General features: G+C 32.6%; 2 protein-coding genes across 5 annotated transcripts in view; one reads left to right on the forward strand and one right to left on the reverse strand.

Annotated features, from left to right (window-relative positions):
• The window catches only part of IFT74 (intraflagellar transport 74), an 84579-nt gene that overhangs the window by 12225 nt on the left and 53193 nt on the right, over positions 1 to 19161 (forward strand). For all 4 annotated transcript variants that reach the window (XR_005366896.1, XM_038552564.1, XM_038552563.1 and 1 more), the window contains exons 5-8: positions 986 to 1084; positions 1245 to 1305; positions 6065 to 6124; positions 7584 to 7645. Coding sequence is in view for 3 of the 4 variants with exons in the window: in XM_038552564.1 (XP_038408492.1) it covers positions 986 to 1084; positions 1245 to 1305; positions 6065 to 6124; positions 7584 to 7645 (282 nt within the window). In the remaining variant the exon portion in view is untranslated. The remainder of the gene's footprint in view (positions 1 to 985; positions 1085 to 1244; positions 1306 to 6064; positions 6125 to 7583; positions 7646 to 19161) is intronic.
• Positions 11971 to 17258, reverse strand: LRRC19 (leucine rich repeat containing 19). The gene is made up of 5 exons (XM_038552566.1): positions 17151 to 17258; positions 16158 to 16247; positions 14007 to 14520; positions 13183 to 13368; positions 11971 to 12660 (listed from the first exon to the last, which is right to left on the reverse strand). The coding sequence occupies exons 2-5, from the start codon at positions 16236 to 16238 to the stop codon at positions 12332 to 12334; spliced, it is 1110 nt and encodes a 369-aa protein (XP_038408494.1). The 5' UTR covers positions 16239 to 16247; positions 17151 to 17258; the 3' UTR covers positions 11971 to 12331.

Raw genomic sequence — 19161 nt, forward strand, 5'->3', positions numbered from 1 at the left:
TTTACTTTGTTTTCTTCTTGGCTCATTATCAGTATCTTCTTTCTCTCTTACTTCCATTTCATGTAATCCATTCTTCTATCATGTCCTAAAAGTACTGTTTTCTTTCCCAGTTCTGGATCCTTTCATTTCTCTGATATCAGGATCCTTTATGATTCTCAAACTTCTAGAAGGCAGTAAAGAGAAGTGTACATTTTTCCCATCAGTCCATTAAGTTTAGCATTAAGCTAAACTAATATCAGCAAAAAAGATAGGATGTTAGTTGTATAGCATCTCTTGATATCCAGCCACTTTTAAATCAAAAGAAGGAAAAGGAATAGCACTATTTTTCATCATTTCATTTCCTTGCTTTTCTATGATTTGTGTTTCTGCATAAAAAAATAGTTCCAGCTATTTATGTAATTGTTTGACTCTATAGCAGTGGTTCTCAACTGGCACTGATTTTGCTCTCTAGAGAATATTTGGCAATTTTTAGACAAATAATTTGGTTGTCACACTTGGGATTGACGGGTTGTGCTACTGACAACTTTTACAGATATAGTTAAACTTCGTAGAGTGCACAGGATAGACCCTTCCCCTGAAGTAAAGAAGTATTCTTCCGAGTATTCTTCAGAATACTTCAGAGTATTCTTTAATGACCTAAAATGTCAATAGTGCTGCTTTTGAGAAGCCCTGTCCTAGAGGATGGCCTGTGGTTTAAGGGTGACAATTAAGGCATCTGCTTCTGTCTAAAGATTGTTAGTTTGACCAGCCTTATATTCTGGTCATATTTCATCTTAATGATTAGAGAATCTCTTTTAGTTTCTTATCAAAGTTGGGATATTCCTCATTCTTAGTCAAATAAGCCACATAAATTGTTTTTCCTTTAGTGAAATTTCATAAAACCATTTATAATGTTACACATGTATGAGAAGTTTGTTTTGTGTGTCTAGAAAGGCTCTTTTCTGGATTAGAAGTATTACTGACTTTCTAATTTCTTCTCATTTAGAAGTAAAATAAGTGAACTTACAATGGAAATTAATAAACTTCAGAAAGAAATAGAAATGTACAATCAAGAGAATTCAGTATATTTGTCATATGAAAAGAGGTAAGTGATTTTGGAGATAAAATTATACAAGATCTTTCCTATTACAAGCAACATTTAATGTAATATATTTCAGAAATTTAATACTGAATTCATAGTTACATAATGTTTATAATTCACTTCTGCTTATTTATGTGTTTATAAATGTATTTTATGCTTACAGAGCTGAGACTTTAGCTGTTGAAATCAAAGAGTTTCAAGGACAACTAGCAGACTACAACATGGTATTTGTTCTAAGATTTTTTTGAACATTTTTTTTGGTTTTTGCTGCTTTAAAAATGTGTTATTTTAAATACCAAATAATACACAAATACATGCTTACTGTAAAAGATTGAAAACAGGAAAAGTTAGAGATTAAAATATCATTTTGCTTTTTCCCTCATTGCCCTCCCCAGAGATAATTTGGTTTAACAGATCAATATGTATTCTGCCAGTCATGGTCGTCTTTTTTTTCTAATGTTTCAATTTTTATTTACGTTCTAGTTAGTTAACATACAGTGTAATGTATCAGTTTCAAGAGTAGAATTTAGTGATTCATCACTTATATATAACACCCAGTGGTCATCACAACAAGTCCTCTCCTTAATAATCATCACCCATTTAACCTGCCCTCCACCCCCCTCCCCTCCAGCAACCCTCAGTTTGTTCTCTATAGTTAAGGGTCTCCTTTATGGTTTGCTTCCCTCTCTCTCTTTTCTTTTCTTTCCCCTATGTTCATCTGTTTTGTTTCATAAGTTCTATATATGAGTAAAATCATACAGTATTTATCTTTCTTGACCGACTTATTTTGCATAGCGGTAATACACTCTAGCTCCATACATGTCATTGCAAATGGTAAGATTTCATTATTTTTTTATGGCTGAGTAATATTTCATTTTATGTGTGTCTGTGTCACATCTTTTTTATCCATTCATTAGTCAGTGGGCATTAGTGCTCTTTCCATAGTTTTGGTGCTGTTGCTAAAGCTGCTATAAACACCTGGGTGCATGTGCCCTTTGAATCAGTGCTTTTGTATCCTTTGGGTAAATACCTAGTAGTGCAGTTGCTGGGTCATATGGTAGTTTCTATTTTAACTTTTTGAAGAACCTCTATACTGTTTTCCAGAGTGGCTGTACCTATTTGCATTCCCACCAGCAGTGCATTCTCCTTTCTCCGCATCCTCACCAACCTATATTGTTTCCTGTATCATTTATTTCTACTCTGATCTTTATTATTTCCCTTTCTCTGCTGGCTTTAGGCTTCACATTTGCCTTATTTTTCTAACTCCTTATGTGTGTATTTACATGTGTATTAGATTGTGTATTTGAGATTTTTTTTGCTTTTTGAGGTAGGCCTATCTTGCTATATACTTCCTTCTTATGACTACTTTTGCTGCATCTGTAAGGTCTTAGACGATCAAATTTTCATTGTCATTTGTTTCTATGTATTTTTAAAGTTTTTTCTTTCATTTCCTGGTTAACCCATTCATTCTTTAGTAGGATGTTCTTTAACTTCCATTTATTTGGGGTCTTTCCAAATTTTTTCTTTTTTCAAAGATTTTATTTATTCATAAGAGACAGAGAGAGACAGAGACATAGGCAGAGGGAGAAGCAGGCTCCTTGAGGGGAGCCCGATGCAGGACTCGATCCCAGGACCTTTGGATCATGCCCTGAGCCAAAGGCAGATGCCCAACTACTGAGCCACTCCAGCCCCCCTCCAAAGTTTTTCTTAATGGTCTTGTGGTTGACTTCCAGTTTTATAGCACTGTGGCCAGATAATATGCATGGTATTATCTCAGTCTTTTTGTAGTTGTTGAGGCCTGATTTGTGACCCAATATGTGATCTGTTATGGAGAGTGTCTCACATGCACTTGAAAAAAGAACGTGAATTCTGATGCATTTGGATAGAATGTTCTGAATATATTTGTTAAGTCCATCTGGGCCACTGTGTCAAATTTTTTTTTTTAATTTTTATTTTTTTATGATAGTCAAAGAGAGAGAGAGAGAGAGAGGCAGAGACACAGGCAGAGGGAGAAGCAGGCTCCATGCACCGGGAGCCTGATGTGGGATTCGATCCCGGGTCTCCAGGATCGCGCCCTGGGCCAAAGGCAGGCGCTAAACCGCTGCGCCACCCAGGGATCCCTGGGCCACCGTGTCATTAAAGCCGTTGTTTCCTTATTGCTTTTCTGCTTGGATTATCTGTACATTGCTGCAAGTGGGGTGTTAAAGTCCCCTACTATTATTGTGTTATTATCAATTTTTTTATGTTTGTTATTGTTCTATCCATTTGGGAGCTTCCAAGTCGGGAGCATAAATATTTACAATTGTTAGATCTTCTTATTGGGTAAACTGCTCAATTATGATATACTACCCTCTGTCATCTCTTGTTATAGTCTTTTGTTTAAAATCTAGTTGTTTAGGTATGGCTACTCTAGCTCTTTTTTGATATCTGCTTGCATGGTAAATTGTTCTCCATCCCTCCACTTTCAATTTGCAGGGGTCTTTAAGTCTAAAATGAGTCTCTTATAGGCAGAATATAGGTGAGTCTTGTTTTGTTTTTTTTTTCCCATTCTGATGCCCTTTGTCTTTTGATTGATCATTTACTCCACTTTTTTTTTTAAATTTTTTTATTTATTTATGATAGTCACACAGAGAGAGAGAGAGAGAGAGGCAGAGACACAGGCAGAGGGAGAAGCAGGCTCCATGCACCAGGAGCCCGACGTGGGATTCGATCCCGGGTCTCCAGGATCGCGCCCTGGGCCAAAGGCAGGCGCCAAACCGCCACCCAGGGATCCCTACTCCACTTTTATTCAGAATGGTTATATGACACTTGGTGCCATTTTATTACCTGTTAAATTGTTATTTCTGAAGATCTTCTGTATTCCTTTCTAGTCTTTGTTGCCTTTGGTCTTTTTTCCCCACTCAAAGAGTCTCCTTTAATATTTCTTACAGGGGTGGTGTAGTGGTCACAATCTTGTTTTATGTTTATCTGGGACACTGTATCTTCAACTCTGAATGACAGTCTTGCTGGATAAAGTATTCTTGGCTGCATGTTGTTCCCATTCAGCACTTAAATTTATCATGCCACTTTTTTTCTGGCTTGCCAAGTTTCTGTGGGTAGATCTGCTTTAACCTTATTTGTCTTCCCCTTTAAGTTAGGGATTTCTTTTTCCTTGTTGCTTGTAGGATTTTTTTCCCCTTATCTCTGTATTTTGCAGATTTTACTATGATAATCTTGGTGTTGACCTGCTTTTGTTGATTTTTTTATGGATGTTCTCTACACCTTTTTTATGAATATTTGTTTCCTTCCAGATTAGGGAAGTTTTCAGCCCTTTCTCCCTCTCTTCTTCTGGGACTTCTATGATAAGAATGTTAGTGCACTTTATAGTGTTACATAAAATACAAAACATTCTACCAAAATGGCTAGGTAAATTATGCTGTATCTACTTGATATTGTTACATTGTACTCATAAACAAATTTTGCTGATTATGGAATATTGTAATTCTCAAATACGTTGGACTATATAATCCATAATGAACAATTTGTAGAGCCTAGTATTCAGTGCAATGTTTTTAGTAAATGTTTTGTCTTAAATATGAGAAAGTTTTTTGTATTATATGAAATGATATTAGATAAAAGCCATTTTTTAGTTGTAGTAGAATGCATTAGGTAAATTACTTAGTATGATAATATTAATAATGTGTAAAATATGTTGTTTGTAGGATGATGAACTAATATAAGGAGAACATTTAGCCCATATCTAACACATAGAAAAACATTTGAGAATGTTAGGTTTTAGTAGCACTTACTATTCTTATCAAGTGAAATAGGATATATACTAATACATAGTACATTAATAAAGCTTAGTTTTTTAGGCACAGTTATATCCAAATAGTTTGCTTTTAGTAGCCTTCCTGTTTAAATTCTGGCTCTTCAGCTTGCTAAATTTCTTTATTTGCAAAATGTGGATAGTATCTACTTTGTAGAGTAATTGTTAAAATTAAGTGAATATATTCAACAGGCCAGAATAATGTTTGTCACAGGTAAATATGTTAGCTATTTCTATCATTGCCTAATTTTTTGAAAGAAGCTTACTGGTATAAGTAAGCTGATGGTGCCTTACCCTGTTGTTTTTTTTGTATTTTGGTTTTTTTTTGGAAGACCAAGAAAATAATTTTGCATTTTTACTGGTATAATATAATTCTGTTAAAAATATAATTATATTATAATTATATTGTGTTATTATATTACAATTATGTTAATATATTATTATATATTATATAATTATAGTTCTGTTTATAATTCTGTTAATACACTCTCTGCTGAGGAAAAGACAGATACATGTTCCCCAAACTTTTATATTATATTACAATTATATTATTATAATTATGAATATATTTATAATCATAATATTATATAATTATAATATAATTCTGTTTATAATTCTGTTAATACCCTCTCTGCTGAGGAAAAGACAGACACATGTTCCCCAAACTTTTGTATTCTTTATTTTTTTTTTAATTTTTATTTATTTATGATAGTCACAGAGAGAGAGAGAGAGAGAGAGAGAGAGGCAGAGGGAGAAGCAGGCTCCATGCACCGGGAGCCCGATGTGGGATTCGATCCCGGGTCTCCAGGATCGCGCCCTGGGCCAAAGGCAGGCGCCAAACCACTGTACCACCCAGGGATCCCTTTTGTATTCTTTAGACACTTCTTTTAAGTCCAGACATCTTTTCAAAGCAGGCAAAGCTCTTCAATGTACAGTCTGAGGGAAGAATAGTTTATTACTGCTCACTTTGCCACCCTAAAAATGTGATTTATTGATTGGCCAAATGCATAATATATACTTAGCTCAATATTTGTTTTTATCTTAGAAGACAAAATACTTGTATTAATACTGAAATGACTACTCATTGTTTGTAAGATTAGATACCAGCTTATGAATTATAGGGAAAATTTATAAAGACTAACAGAGTGGTTTTTTTTTTGTATCTTTGTTTTTAGTTGGTAGATAAACTTAATACCAATACTGAAATGGAAGAAGTGATGAATGATTACAACATGGTAAGAAAATTTATAAGTATAAGCAATAGACCAAGTAGATCATGTCCTCCACTACAAAGTTATATCTAGAAATAGTTTGATAAAACTTTGCACACCTTACAGATAGGTATTACTCTGATCTTAAATGCCACTATTATAATTGAGTTCCTTCAGTTGCTTTTTTTTCATTAAAGATTTTGTTTTTAAGTGATCTTTATATCCAGTGTGGGGCTCGAACTCATATCCTGGTCAAGAGTTGCATGCTCTACTACTTAGCCAGCCAGATGCCCCTTAGGTTGCTCTTTTTAAATTTCTTCCTGTTTGTCAGATCTCCCTAATGGATGCTTTAGTGTCTTTCTACAAGGCTAGGTTGAACTGGTCTCACACCACAGTGTTAGGGAGTCTCATCTATATTCCTTGTATACAGATTAAGTATTCCAACTTATGGAATACTTTTGGTTTAACATTTGCACAAAAGCAGCTAAGTACTCACTGTAAATATAAGGTAACCTTTATAACATTTTATAAGTGAGAGAGAAAAATGAATGGTTACCTTATGATGCCATATATAACCCTACTTCTTGACTGATAAATGAGAATGGGTGTTTAATGTTCTTTGAGTCTTTGGTAGATGACAAAATGTTAGGAGCTAACTTCTTTTGATTATAAACATTTGGAAGAAAATAACATACATAGAGTTTATAGTTTCTATAACTTATTTATACAACTTTTATATAACTTATATAGCTTCTAACTTACATAATTAGACTAGAATCTCTACAATGACTTTTTTCTAAATTGGGGTTCTAAAAACATAATTTGGTAAAATTAGTCTTAACTTTAGAACACATGAGAATTCCCAATTTAAAAAAAACAGTTTTGGGGATCCCTGGGTGGCTCCACGGTTTGGTGCCTGCCTTTTGCCTGGGGTGTGATCCTGGAGTCTGGGTATTGAGTCCCACATCGGGCTCCCTGCATGGAGCCTGCTTCTCCCTCTGCCTGTGTCTCTGCCTCCCTCTCTCTGTGTCTCTCATGGATAAATAAATAAAATCTTTAAGAAAAAAAAAAAAGTCTTTTTTTTTTTTTAATTTTTATTTATTTATGATAGTCTCACACAGAGAGAGAGAGGCACATAAAACTTTGTGTTGGGTCTAAACCCAACGTATTACTAATGAACTCTTGGACACCCAATAAATTTTAGAAATTCTGTTTATATAAATTAAATTTATATTGGATTATTTGATCACTGAAGAATAGAAGAATAGTGAATATCTTTGATGTGAGATTATATTACCTATGAAAGGCTTCCTGTTTCAGGGTAGTAGTTTGTCAAATGAAATAGATACTGTATTTTTAAAAAAAATTTGCATGTGGCATTAGGATTATTACAATAATCTTTCAATTAGTACATGATCAGAATAACTTTTAAAGTTAAATGGTAATTTTTTATCACTAACTTCTGTATTAACTCTTTATTCAGCTTAAAGCTCAAAATGATCGAGAAACACAAAGTATGGATATCATATTTACTGAAAGACAAGCGTAAGTACAATCCATTTAGAAATCAAACATTTCTTAGTTTAATTTTGAAGTCATTTATTTCTTTATAAATCTTCTCTTTTTTTTCCTTGCATTTTTTTCTTTTTAAGTAGACTCTGCACACAGCATGGAGGCAAATGCAGGCCCAAACTCATGACCATGAGATCAAGCCTTGAGCTAAGATCAAGAGCTGAATGAATGCTCAACCAACTGAGCCACTCAGGCACCCCTTCTCTTGCATTTTATTTTAAAAAGTTGAATATATGGAATACAAATGTTATTGGTTACACATCTATTATTTTTATTTTACCATTAAGTACCCAAGTCTTATATAAATAAAATTACTATCATTTGCCATTAAGTACCCAAATCCTGGATAAATAAAATTATTACATAGATTAGATAAATAAAATTTCTATTTCAAGTAATATTAAATTTTAAGATGAATAAGAATATGTTCATCTCGACCATTTATAATTTTAACCAGAGCTTTTAACTAGTTTGAATTCTGGAATTCAAGTCCCAGTCTAATAAAAGGCACATTATAGTGAGCTATGTACATTATTACAGTATTCAATTATTAATTTATAATTAGTAGTTATATTAATGCATATATATACACATAAAGGTATCTTTTTATATAAAGACCAGATAGCAAATAATTTTGACTCTGGTAATAAGTGTCAATGTGGCAGTGACAAAGGCCTACAAAGGTAATAGGTTGATGTGATATAGTTATCTTAGTCCATTTGGGCTGCTATAACAAAATACCACATACTGGGTAACTTATAAACAACAGGAATTTATTGCTAACAGTTCTGGAGGCTGGGCTCAAGGCACCAACATGGTCCCATTCTGGTGAGGTCCCTCTTTCGTTCATATTAGGTATCTCCTTTCTGTATACTCCCATGGTAGAAGGAGGTCTGTGGGATCTCTTTTATAAAGGCACTAATTCTATTCATGAGGCCTCCATTCTCCTTACCTAATCACTTCCCAGAGACCACCTACTAATACCATTTACCTTTGGGGGCTAGGATTTCAATACAAATTTTGGAGGGACGTAAATATTCAGATAATAACAGTAGTTAACATGATTATTCATTGATTTTTGGCCTTAATTAAATATTGTCTAGGCAGTGCAAACATAAGCTATTTTGTATACACCCACCCTGTACATATTTTGTCCCAGAATTTTATCAGTATTAATCTCTGAGAGCAAGGGTAATAACCCAAATTACTGACATTCTGTAACACCAGATATACTATTTTGTATACACTCACCCTGTACATATTTTGTCTCAGAATTTTATCAGTATTAATCTCTGAGAGCAAGGGTAATAACCCAAATTACTGACATTCTGTAACACCAAATATACTGTCCTTTTACTTATGCATATAGAGAAAACAATTGAAGAATTGAATTGTTAATATGTAATGATAAAACATTTGAAAGGTAATACAATTTTTTCTGTTGATTAAAAACAAAGGAACCTCTTCTTTATCATTTGATGTTATAAAGTGCTACCTTAAAAATTATAAATACTGGAAAACTCTTCTATTTACAAAGAAAATTCTATATACATGGTGACCAAGCTTTCACCTGAAAACTTTTTACTGTTGTGTTTGTTCTGTTTAAACCACTCAGCAAGTGTTTATCATTTATCATGCATAAAATAGCTCCCCTAGGTACCTATAAAGTAAATAATGAACTTAGTCTGTTGAACACATTCCAGATTAAGGTCCTAATTTTTATCTCATCCTTTATCTACAGTTATATAATACTTAGGTCAGATTTAAAAATATATGAACCTGTTTTATAGATATTTCATCCAGAAAGATAGCTCACAGATTATAAATTTAGGACTGTCATAGACTTTTATGTCTATTTGGTTCATTTAGTTAAGGGAAGAGTTCTTAAAATATGATAGTTTGTCCTGAAATGTGAGCAGTGAGCAGTTTCTTAATATCTGTAGTTGGTAACTGAGGCTGGACATAATTGGTTCTCCTGACATAAGCAGAAATTTAAGAACAAAAGTTATTTTCATGAAATTTACTTTTATATGCACCAGGTGAATAGATTTATTTCATGTGTTAATCAGAGGGCCAATATGTCAGTGAGACAAGGATCTTCCTTGGCTACACATTCAAAGGGAGCAGGTAATGCCATACCCTGAGAAGGCAGGTCTAAGAAAACTTCCATTTAGTGTAGTATGGATAAACTGTCAGGTTTATTATGGAACGTCTATTCAAAATAAGTTAGTTATAGAGTACAGCCTTTAAAATATTACTATAACATTACACTCGGCTTTAATTCAATTTCACATGCTAACATTCAATTATAAGGGGCCTAAGAGATTAGATGTAGTCTTTGTTCATTCATAATTATATTTCATTTTACTAGATTTTTCAGATATTAATATTTGCCTCATATTAGGAAATGGTAGTTTGGTAAAATAACAGATTATTTAGAGAAAGATGTATTTTGTTTCCATAATTATCTCACTTCTAGTAGGAACTATTACATGTAAAACACTTATATCCTTTATTGAAAACATGTTTCCATAAACACAAATATGCATATAAATAAGTGAGTCTTCTTATTTCACAGACTGTATGTCATCCAAACAGTTTTTATTTTCCTAAATAGACATTTGAACTGAATTTACTATTGATGTAACCTTTAAAATAACTATTCTGCAGAATATAACATACATATACATTATGTTTAGTCTGAGAAACTCTCAAGTACATATGCATTTTAAAAACTTTATTATAGGGAAATTTGAACATACACAAAAATAAATAGTGTTATTATACACTTAAATATCTATCTCCCTGCTCCTCAGCTCACGTTCAATCCTACAGTCTTTTTTTATATTTGAATCAATGGACCTTTAGGCACTACGCCCTTTCCTGTATGATGGTGATGAAGAAAATATGACATTGTATTATTTCATTTATAAATGTATTTTATTATAGTGTTTTAGAAGTCTCTAAAAGGTGTAAATACACTTAATTTTCACACCATGGAAGGTAAAAATGATGGATTTTGTTACAATTTTTAATGCCACTTTGCATTAAGTTTTTAAAATTATGACTACAGCCAATTGATTATAAGGAATTAACAAAATAATTAACTTTAGACTCTTCCTGTTATAGTCCCAAGGTCATTGTTGTCCAAACTAAGTTTTTTGGACTATCATTGTGCTATGGACTCTTTGTAGGCACCTCAAAGAAAGGGTTTTGTTGTCCAGTAAGTTTGAAAAATTCTTAATGCTTAGTTGTTGAAGGGCAGAGAGCATTTTAGTTTGTTAGAATCTTGAATAAATTGTGTTTAAACTCAGTATTTCCTATAGTAATTCTATAGTACTTTGACCATGTACTGTTTTCTCTCTTTCAATATTTTTGAGCATTTCCCTGGAAATTAATATTCTAGAATAAACAATTTGGGAAACATTGCTCTATCTACAGGATCCCAAACAGCTGTCCATGGACCAACTGAAGATTCCTCAACTCCAGCACAGACTCATTTGAATAGAACTCTCCCAAAGAGAGGCAGAAATATAGCTTTTTAAAAACAAGATTCATGGAGACTTGTAATACCCACTTTGGAAGCTACCATACTATTCAGTTGTGATGGTCTTCCTTTATGGTCACAGTCTTTTTTTTATATTTGAAAGAAGTAGTAACTTATTAAGATTGTGCTTGGACATTGTACCTATACCTTAAGTTAGTACTAAATTTTCAGAAAATTTATTGTGCTAAATCAGGAAGCATTTAAATATTTTCCAATTCCATAAATTCATTCTGCAAGCATAAAATCAGTCTTAGTGTGTCGTATGTTTAAGCTTTTTCACTTTGACAAATTCAAAACCTTTATTTAAAAAAAAATTTTTTTTAAGATTTTATTTGAGAGGGATCCCTGGGTGGCGCAGCGGTTTGGCCCCTGCCTTTGGCCCAGGGCGCGATCCTGAAGACCCGGGATCGAATCCCACGTCGGGCTCCCAGTGCATGGAGCCTGCTTCTCCCTCTGCCTGTGTCTCTGCCTCTCTCTCTCTCTGTGTGTGACTATCATGAATAAATAAAAAATTAAAAAAAAAAGATTTTATTTGAGGGAGAGATGGAGACAGAGAATATGAGCAGGGGGAGAAGTAGAGGGAGAGGGACAGGACCAAGTAGACTCTGCACCTAACACAGAGCCCAACATGGGGCTTGATCCTGGGCCCCTGAGATCATGACCTAAGCTGAAACCAGGAGTCAGATACTCAACCATCTGAGCTACCCAGGCACCCCCCCAAACCTTTATTATTTACTGATTCCAATCAATAAAACTTTTAATATAATTTAATATGTATTACATAAAATATCTGGGCTAATATTAGAATCAGTTCATTTTAATTAATGAATAGTTTAGGTCTTTTCCTTATTAGGATGTATGGTCTGAATACTGCTGAAAATAGTAATGCTAGTATTATCACTGTTACTGTATTTGGACCGACTTACTCAATACCAATGATAAAAACATCATTTTATGATACTCGTGTGTTGCAATTAATATAAAAGTCTACTAGCAAAAAAAAAATCTAAATCTACTAGCCACAGTTTGGTATGTCACATGCTTAATCTCCATTTATGTCTAAACTGTGAGTGAACTTATAACATTTTTAAAAAATCAAACATTGAACAGAATTAATTTTCTTCATGTAATTCATGAGTATCTATGTATTTGTCTTCAATAAACCCATCATCATCTACCACAAATGAATGTAGTTGTTCAAATATTACTGTAGTATCCTCAGAGTTTGTATCTGGAACCTGTGAAAGAGAACTTGAATTTCCAGTAAAACCATCTTCATAGGTTTCTGCTTCATGCTCTTCTAGGCGATGATGATGATAACTAAGCAGAAAATTGTACCATATTGGGCATTTGATAGCAACAAAAATGAGGAGTGAAGTCATCAGTACAGTAACTACCACACCAACAAGAAGAGCCCAACTTTTTCCAAGAAGTTTACGTTCTGAATTGGAACACCAAGAGAGAGAAAAAGCGAGAGAGATTGATTTTGTTAAATTGACAAAAATAATCATTAATTATATGTCCTAATAACTCCATAATGTTGGTATTAGAAATAAACATATATTATAATTTTCTTTAAGCAAAAGTTACTAAAACTACAATAAAGGTGTTTAATAGTGTGGTTAAAAATACCTTTTTTTTTTTTTTCTGAAATAACTATTTGTCTTTGCAGGTATTGTTTATCATTTTACCAAGAATATTATTGATTTATACCTATTAAATAGAATTGTGACTTAACTAGTCAAAAATAAGGCCCAAAGAAGTTAAATAAGTTGCATAATGGCATTTGGATGGTAACTAGGAAAGCCTAGTTTGGAAACTTAGTGTTTTGTAAATCTTTTGTTAAGGAATTTTTCTTTTACATTGTTTTCAGGAATTTAAAATTCAGAAAATAATCGGAACTACTTCAGTTAATTTAGTATACTACCTTCAGCAATATTAATATTCAAAACCAGTACATTACCTGAGTTTTTTAAGTTGTTCAAAGAGCTATTGAATGTTGAGTTGCTAATGAAGTGAAAGTGGTTATAAAGATCTTCATTTATAGGTGGAGGAAATTTTGAGTAGCATTCAGCATTATAAGGTACTGTTTTGATACTGTAGTGATTCAGGATACCTGGGTGGATGCACGTGGTGACGTTTTCATTTTCTAGTAAATCAGAATAAGATTTATTATGGAAAATAGGATTATTATTATTAATAAGTTATAATGGCTAGCATTTAATAATTATTTTTACCTAGAATTTTTTGGTATATCTGCCTGTCATTATTAAAGATTATTAGTAAGAAACTCTTGTATTTGCCTAGCAACACGGGAAGGGAAAGATTCACCTTGTTTATTAAGTTATTTTACAAATATAGTTTAAGTGCAGTATCTATTGTTTGGTTTGTGTTAATAAAGATGTTATGATTAAGATTGTGGTAAAAATTGATCTCAGGCAGTACATGGTTGCAGTTAAGAAAATAGGACATCTGTTTTTATCCTAAGAAAAGGAAATGCCTTAAAAAATTCTCTTATGAATTCATATTTAAACTGTAAACTTAATACATGAAGTGACTATCATCTCATTATACAGAACATTTAAATTTCTTTTCTTCTTTTTTTCCCCCTAAAAGGCAAAGGAAGGATATCTGTTCAACAAGTATTTTTCAGGGTTTCTGTCTGCTTCCCTTATACAGGAATAGTTTCTTTCTCTTTAAAACATGAAGTGTGAGAGACTTTCCTGAGGTAGAATGATATAATCAATCACATTTTGGTTTTGATTAATTTAAATAATAGAAACTTACCTAGTGTCACATTTGACGTGTTCAACCAGTTTTGTAAATTCAGTAGACTACAAGAGCAGTTCCATGGATTTCCATATAAAATTATTAATTCCAGATGAAACAATTGTGGTACATCAAAATAGCTTATGAAATTGCCTTGCAAATTCAGAAGTATCAGGTTTTTTAGAGGCACAAATATGTCAGGACTCAGTTGAGATATTTTGTTTTGACAGAGATGTAACTGTTTTAGTTTATTTAAGCCCATGAATGCACCCTGTTGGATTATGTGGATGGAATTTCTACAGATATTTAAAATTTCTAGATTGGAGAGGTTACCAAAGCTATTATTATATAACATAGTGACATTGTTCTCAGTCAAATAGAGTTCAGTGAGTAAAATATATGTCTGTAGAACCCCTGTGTCTATAATATTCAAAGTAATTTGGTTATAACTGAGATCAAGTATAGTTACATTTTTATTGATATCCGCTGGAATCAAAGAATAATTCTTTTCAGTGAAATTATATTTGACTTCCTAAAAAAGAAAAAAATGAGAAATGCATTAATCAGGAAAAATATTAACAGAATTTGCCAAATTTTCATATGCAGGAAATTAGACATTGGAAGATTGTTTTGTTTTGTTTTTAGAGGGGAGGGGCAGAGGGAGAAGGGAATCTCACAATCCTGAGATCATGACGAGCTAAAATCAAGAGTTGGATGCATAACCACCCAGGCAATCCTGGGTGAAATTCCAATCCTGGAAGAAAATAGTTTTATTTTATTTTATTTTTTTAAGAAAATAGTTTTAGAAAAACATTTCCTTTTTTAATATTTTGATATTATAGTGTGTAAAAAGTAAAGCAAATACTTTTATTTCCTCACTGGGATGAAATACTGAAGATTAAAGAAATTCTGTTATATGTAACTGAGCAAAGAGATTCTAGTTAATCATATGGATATCTTCTGTTATACTTTTACTGAAAATATGGGTATAATTCTATTATATATATATGGAAATACATGGCAAATAATTCTCTTAACGTATATAGTGTATCACTTGTGTCTGATTTATAATGAAATTATTTTAAAATTTTTTGTTTTTAAAAATCAGAGCTACCAACACTACACCTAGGGCTATTAAATAAGAAATAATACTCAGGATATAACTCTATATAGGGTTAACAGCTTAAAGCTCGTTTCTTTTTGTTTGTTTGTTTCTGTTTTTGTTTTTAAGATTATTTATTTATTTATTAATATGAGAGAGAGAGAGAGAGGCAGAGACACAGGCAAGGGGAGAAGCAGGCTCCATGCAGGGAGCCTGACATGGGACTCCATGCCAGGGTCAGTCCCTGGGCTGAAGGCGGCGCTAAACAACTGAGCCACCCAGGCTGCCCAAAGCTTGGTGTTTTAAAAGAAAATATTTATTTCATTAATATTTTTTAAAGTGAACTCTTCAGCCAATGTGGGGGCTTGAACTCATGAACCCAAGATCAAGAATCAGATGCTGTACTGACTGAGCCAGCCGGGTGCCCCCAGAGCATATTTATTTTATTAACAAATTGAACCATATATTGAATTTAAGAGCCAGGCAACATGAAGTTCTTCCCTTATGTGGCTGTAGATCCAAAAATATAGTTCTTATTTTGACTGTTTTTGCAATTGAAGTATTTCCCTAGTTATAATAATGCAACAACAGTAATTTTCCTCATAAATATGTGATTTAAAAAAAAATATTTCCTACATTTTAAAGAGTGGTGTTTAGGGGTGCCTGGCTGGCTTGGTCAGTAGAATGTGTGACTCTTGACCTCAGGGTCCTGAGTTTTTGTTCCACGTTGGGCATGGAGATTATTTTTTTAAAATAAAAAAATAAAAAATAAAAATAGTATTTATATCCTGAAACTAATCTCAGATTTTATAGTGTAAACTTACAGACTTCTTTAACCAACTGTTAAAAAAAAAAACAACAACTTAGTTTAAATAAAATGAGAACCGGTTTTGTCAAATTAGAATCTAGCTCACACATCACAGATTTTGAATATACATAGCTAACCAATTAGTTTTGATAGCTTAGATTTTTTTTTTTTTTGCTTGAATTGCCTTGGGATATTTTATTAACTGTACACAAAGTATGCCTTTGGAAATATTTTCACAATGGTGACTGTAAAAACTTACTGTTTTAGAAGACTGCCTTTCCTCTGATAATAATAGCATGAAGAGGGGCCAAAACAAGATTGTGATGCATGTAGCTTTCATATCGCAGGCCTGATAGAAAAGAGAGTATTTTCATCTTAGTAGGAGAAGAACTTTAGAGATCATTGAGGATATTTTGATTTCCTTTTTTCTCCTTTTAAATCTGTTTTTTCTTAAAATATATGAAATGTGAAACAAGTACATGTTCCCACACCCTCCCAACATTGTAATCTTTTTTTTTTTTTTCCAACATTGTAATCTTAACAAACTGGAAAGCCCCTGGCAAATGAAAGTATTTTTAGAATGTCTCAGTAGTTTCTAGATCAATTGAAAAGAACTTATAAGACAAGTGAAGTGGTTGTATATTTTAAAATTTTAGTATATGTGCATAAGAGAAAGTAAAGACTCTATACTTATGTATATGTTCATGTTTAAGTATATATTTATATTGCTATCTCTTGGTTTTTTAATTTAGGCATTGTCTATTGGTATAACCTGTTGACTTAAAACTGTGGAAGATAAGAGGCTTCAGCTTTCTCATATACTTCCTAAATTCATCTTCAGTCTGTCGAATGTATGCTTTCTATCTTTTCATTCCTCAAACATACTTATTCATAATTTTGGTCTTTTTTCATCTTGTAAATTTTTTTTAAGTTAATGTCACTTTAAGAATCCTCAGTGTTTCAGAATGCTCTGAATAAAAAGATCTTATAAATTTGATTAGCTATATGAAACCTTTTTTTCCCCCAAAAGAAAAGTAATTACTTTGTATTACATGATAAATTTATTTGGGAGAGATTTTTTTAGCTCCCAGGTTTATATTTCTAAGGTAGATCATGAGAAGATATAATCATATTTTCTGCTCTTTCATCGCCTATTAAAGATTTTTATATAGATTAACAAACCTAAATATAGTTTTTTTTTTCTCTAAAAACTCAGCACCAATCAAACCTGTAAATATATATAGGATCTTACCTTTACTTTTTTCTTTTGTCTCTGAGACTCGTGTCCTAAGGAATCTACTGTTTCTTCTACACCATTAAAAAAAAAGTGTCATATGATCACATTTCACTATGTTTTAACCTTTGTACCCAGTGAACATGTGATAAAAAAAAAAGCTAGACTTCCTTAGCAAAAGATTGACTAGAAGTATAATTTCTTAGTCATCTTTGACTTTTTTAGCATAACAAGTGCTTTGCTTAACCTTTGTATTTCTTAGTTACTCTTGAAAAATGTATTAGCAAATGTACTTTGTGAGCTAGAGTATATAATATTGAAAATGCAAGCATACTTTGAAAGATAAATTGTTAAAGTGATTTAAAGTTAGTCCTAAAGGTATTTTGTATTTAGAGAGATTCAAGTTGAAAAGATACCCCCGAGTTTTGTATTCCCCTAAGTTTCAGCTTTGTTGTTTACTCATTTTTATGACCCTGTCATTGGTGGTTTTACTGCCAAGTTATAACAGGAGCAAAGTGCTCAAAGCATCAAAAGACCTGACTCTGGCCATAGGTGGCCTTCAAAAAACGAATTACCTTCCTTGTGCTGCAGCTTCCCCTCTGTAAAATGGAATTCTATATAATACTAGTTCCCATGTAAGTATAGTAGACAGGTGTATCGGCCAAAACATAATTAAGATTCATTGTTGATAGTGAATAATCATGGAGTGCAGAATGAGTTAGTTCTAGATTAACTTCCATGATCATTAGTATCCTTAATCTATGAAACAAAGAGATTGAAATTGATTACCTTTTTTGCTTGAAAGTACTATGAGCCCATAAACCCATATAAATTCAGCAGCAAACACATTTGTTATACTATAGTAATTGAAGTTCAAAGTGAAGCTATCACTCCTTGTCCAATAGTGAGACAAAAATAAATAGAAATTCCAGGTTGATTTGTTCATCCTTTATTGGATTATTATGAGATGTTTGTAGGAAAATTTCTGAGTTTAGATTCTTTATTCTGGCAGTGGGATAGGAGTATGTAAAAATTGTGTGGGAAATAGGTGGATCTGTAGGGGGCTTAGAGAATGTAAAAATTGTAGAAGTTGGTAACTACATGTGAAAGAATAAATAGTAGAATATTACTCCTATTTTGAAACTCAAAATAGAAATTTTGATACTGAGACTAAACATTTATCTTCAAGTAGTCTTTATAAGTAAATCTTGAAGTATTTATATGATAACTAGCATCTTTCTATTTTTTTCAGATTTTTTCTCTGCCCTGTTGATAATTGACCTTGCTTAGGTAGTAAATGGCACATCACTGGTATTTCTTGTGATTATATGATAAACATGGTTTTTGTTTGTAATTGATTCCTACTTTTATATGATTATGCCTGTGATGTCTCTGTTACATTTTTTGGGAAATTAACTATTTTGTAACATTAAATATATAGCTTTTGGAATACCAATTTTAATTAAAGTAGTAGGTAGGCAAATATATTAAAGTTATGATTTTTTTAAATCAAATTGCACTGTAGGTTTCCCTACTCAGAGATCAGTCAGAGTTGTGTTACTTTATATCATTTATATGACGAACTACCATGCAAGATTTCATTTGGTCAAAATTCTGTAGATAAAAGATGTTTCAAAACCACTATTCTAAAATTTAATGGTCTTACTTGTCTTGAAGGTATGACAAAGTGTAAATACATCTTCAAGTATACAATGCTTTAAGGATTTTCTGTGATAATCTTTTCTTTTCTTTTCTTTCTTTCTTTTTTTTTTTTTTTTTTTTTTGGCAAGAAAGTAAAGGAAGGGGATCCCTGAGTGACTCAGCAGTTTAGCACCTGCCTTCAGCCCAGGGCGTGATCCTGGAGTCCTGAGATCGAGTCCCACATCAGGTTCCCTACATGGAGCCTGCTTCTCCCTCTGCCTGTATCTCTGCCTCTCTCTCTCTCTCTCTCTTTCTGTGTGTGTGTGTGTGTGTGTGTGTGTGTGTGTGTCTCATGAATAAATAAAATCTTAAAAAAAAAAAAGAAAAA

This window comes from Canis lupus, chromosome 11, assembly GCF_011100685.1.
Source record: "Canis lupus familiaris isolate Mischka breed German Shepherd chromosome 11, alternate assembly UU_Cfam_GSD_1.0, whole genome shotgun sequence".
NCBI classification, from domain to species: Eukaryota; Metazoa; Chordata; class Mammalia; order Carnivora; family Canidae; genus Canis; species Canis lupus.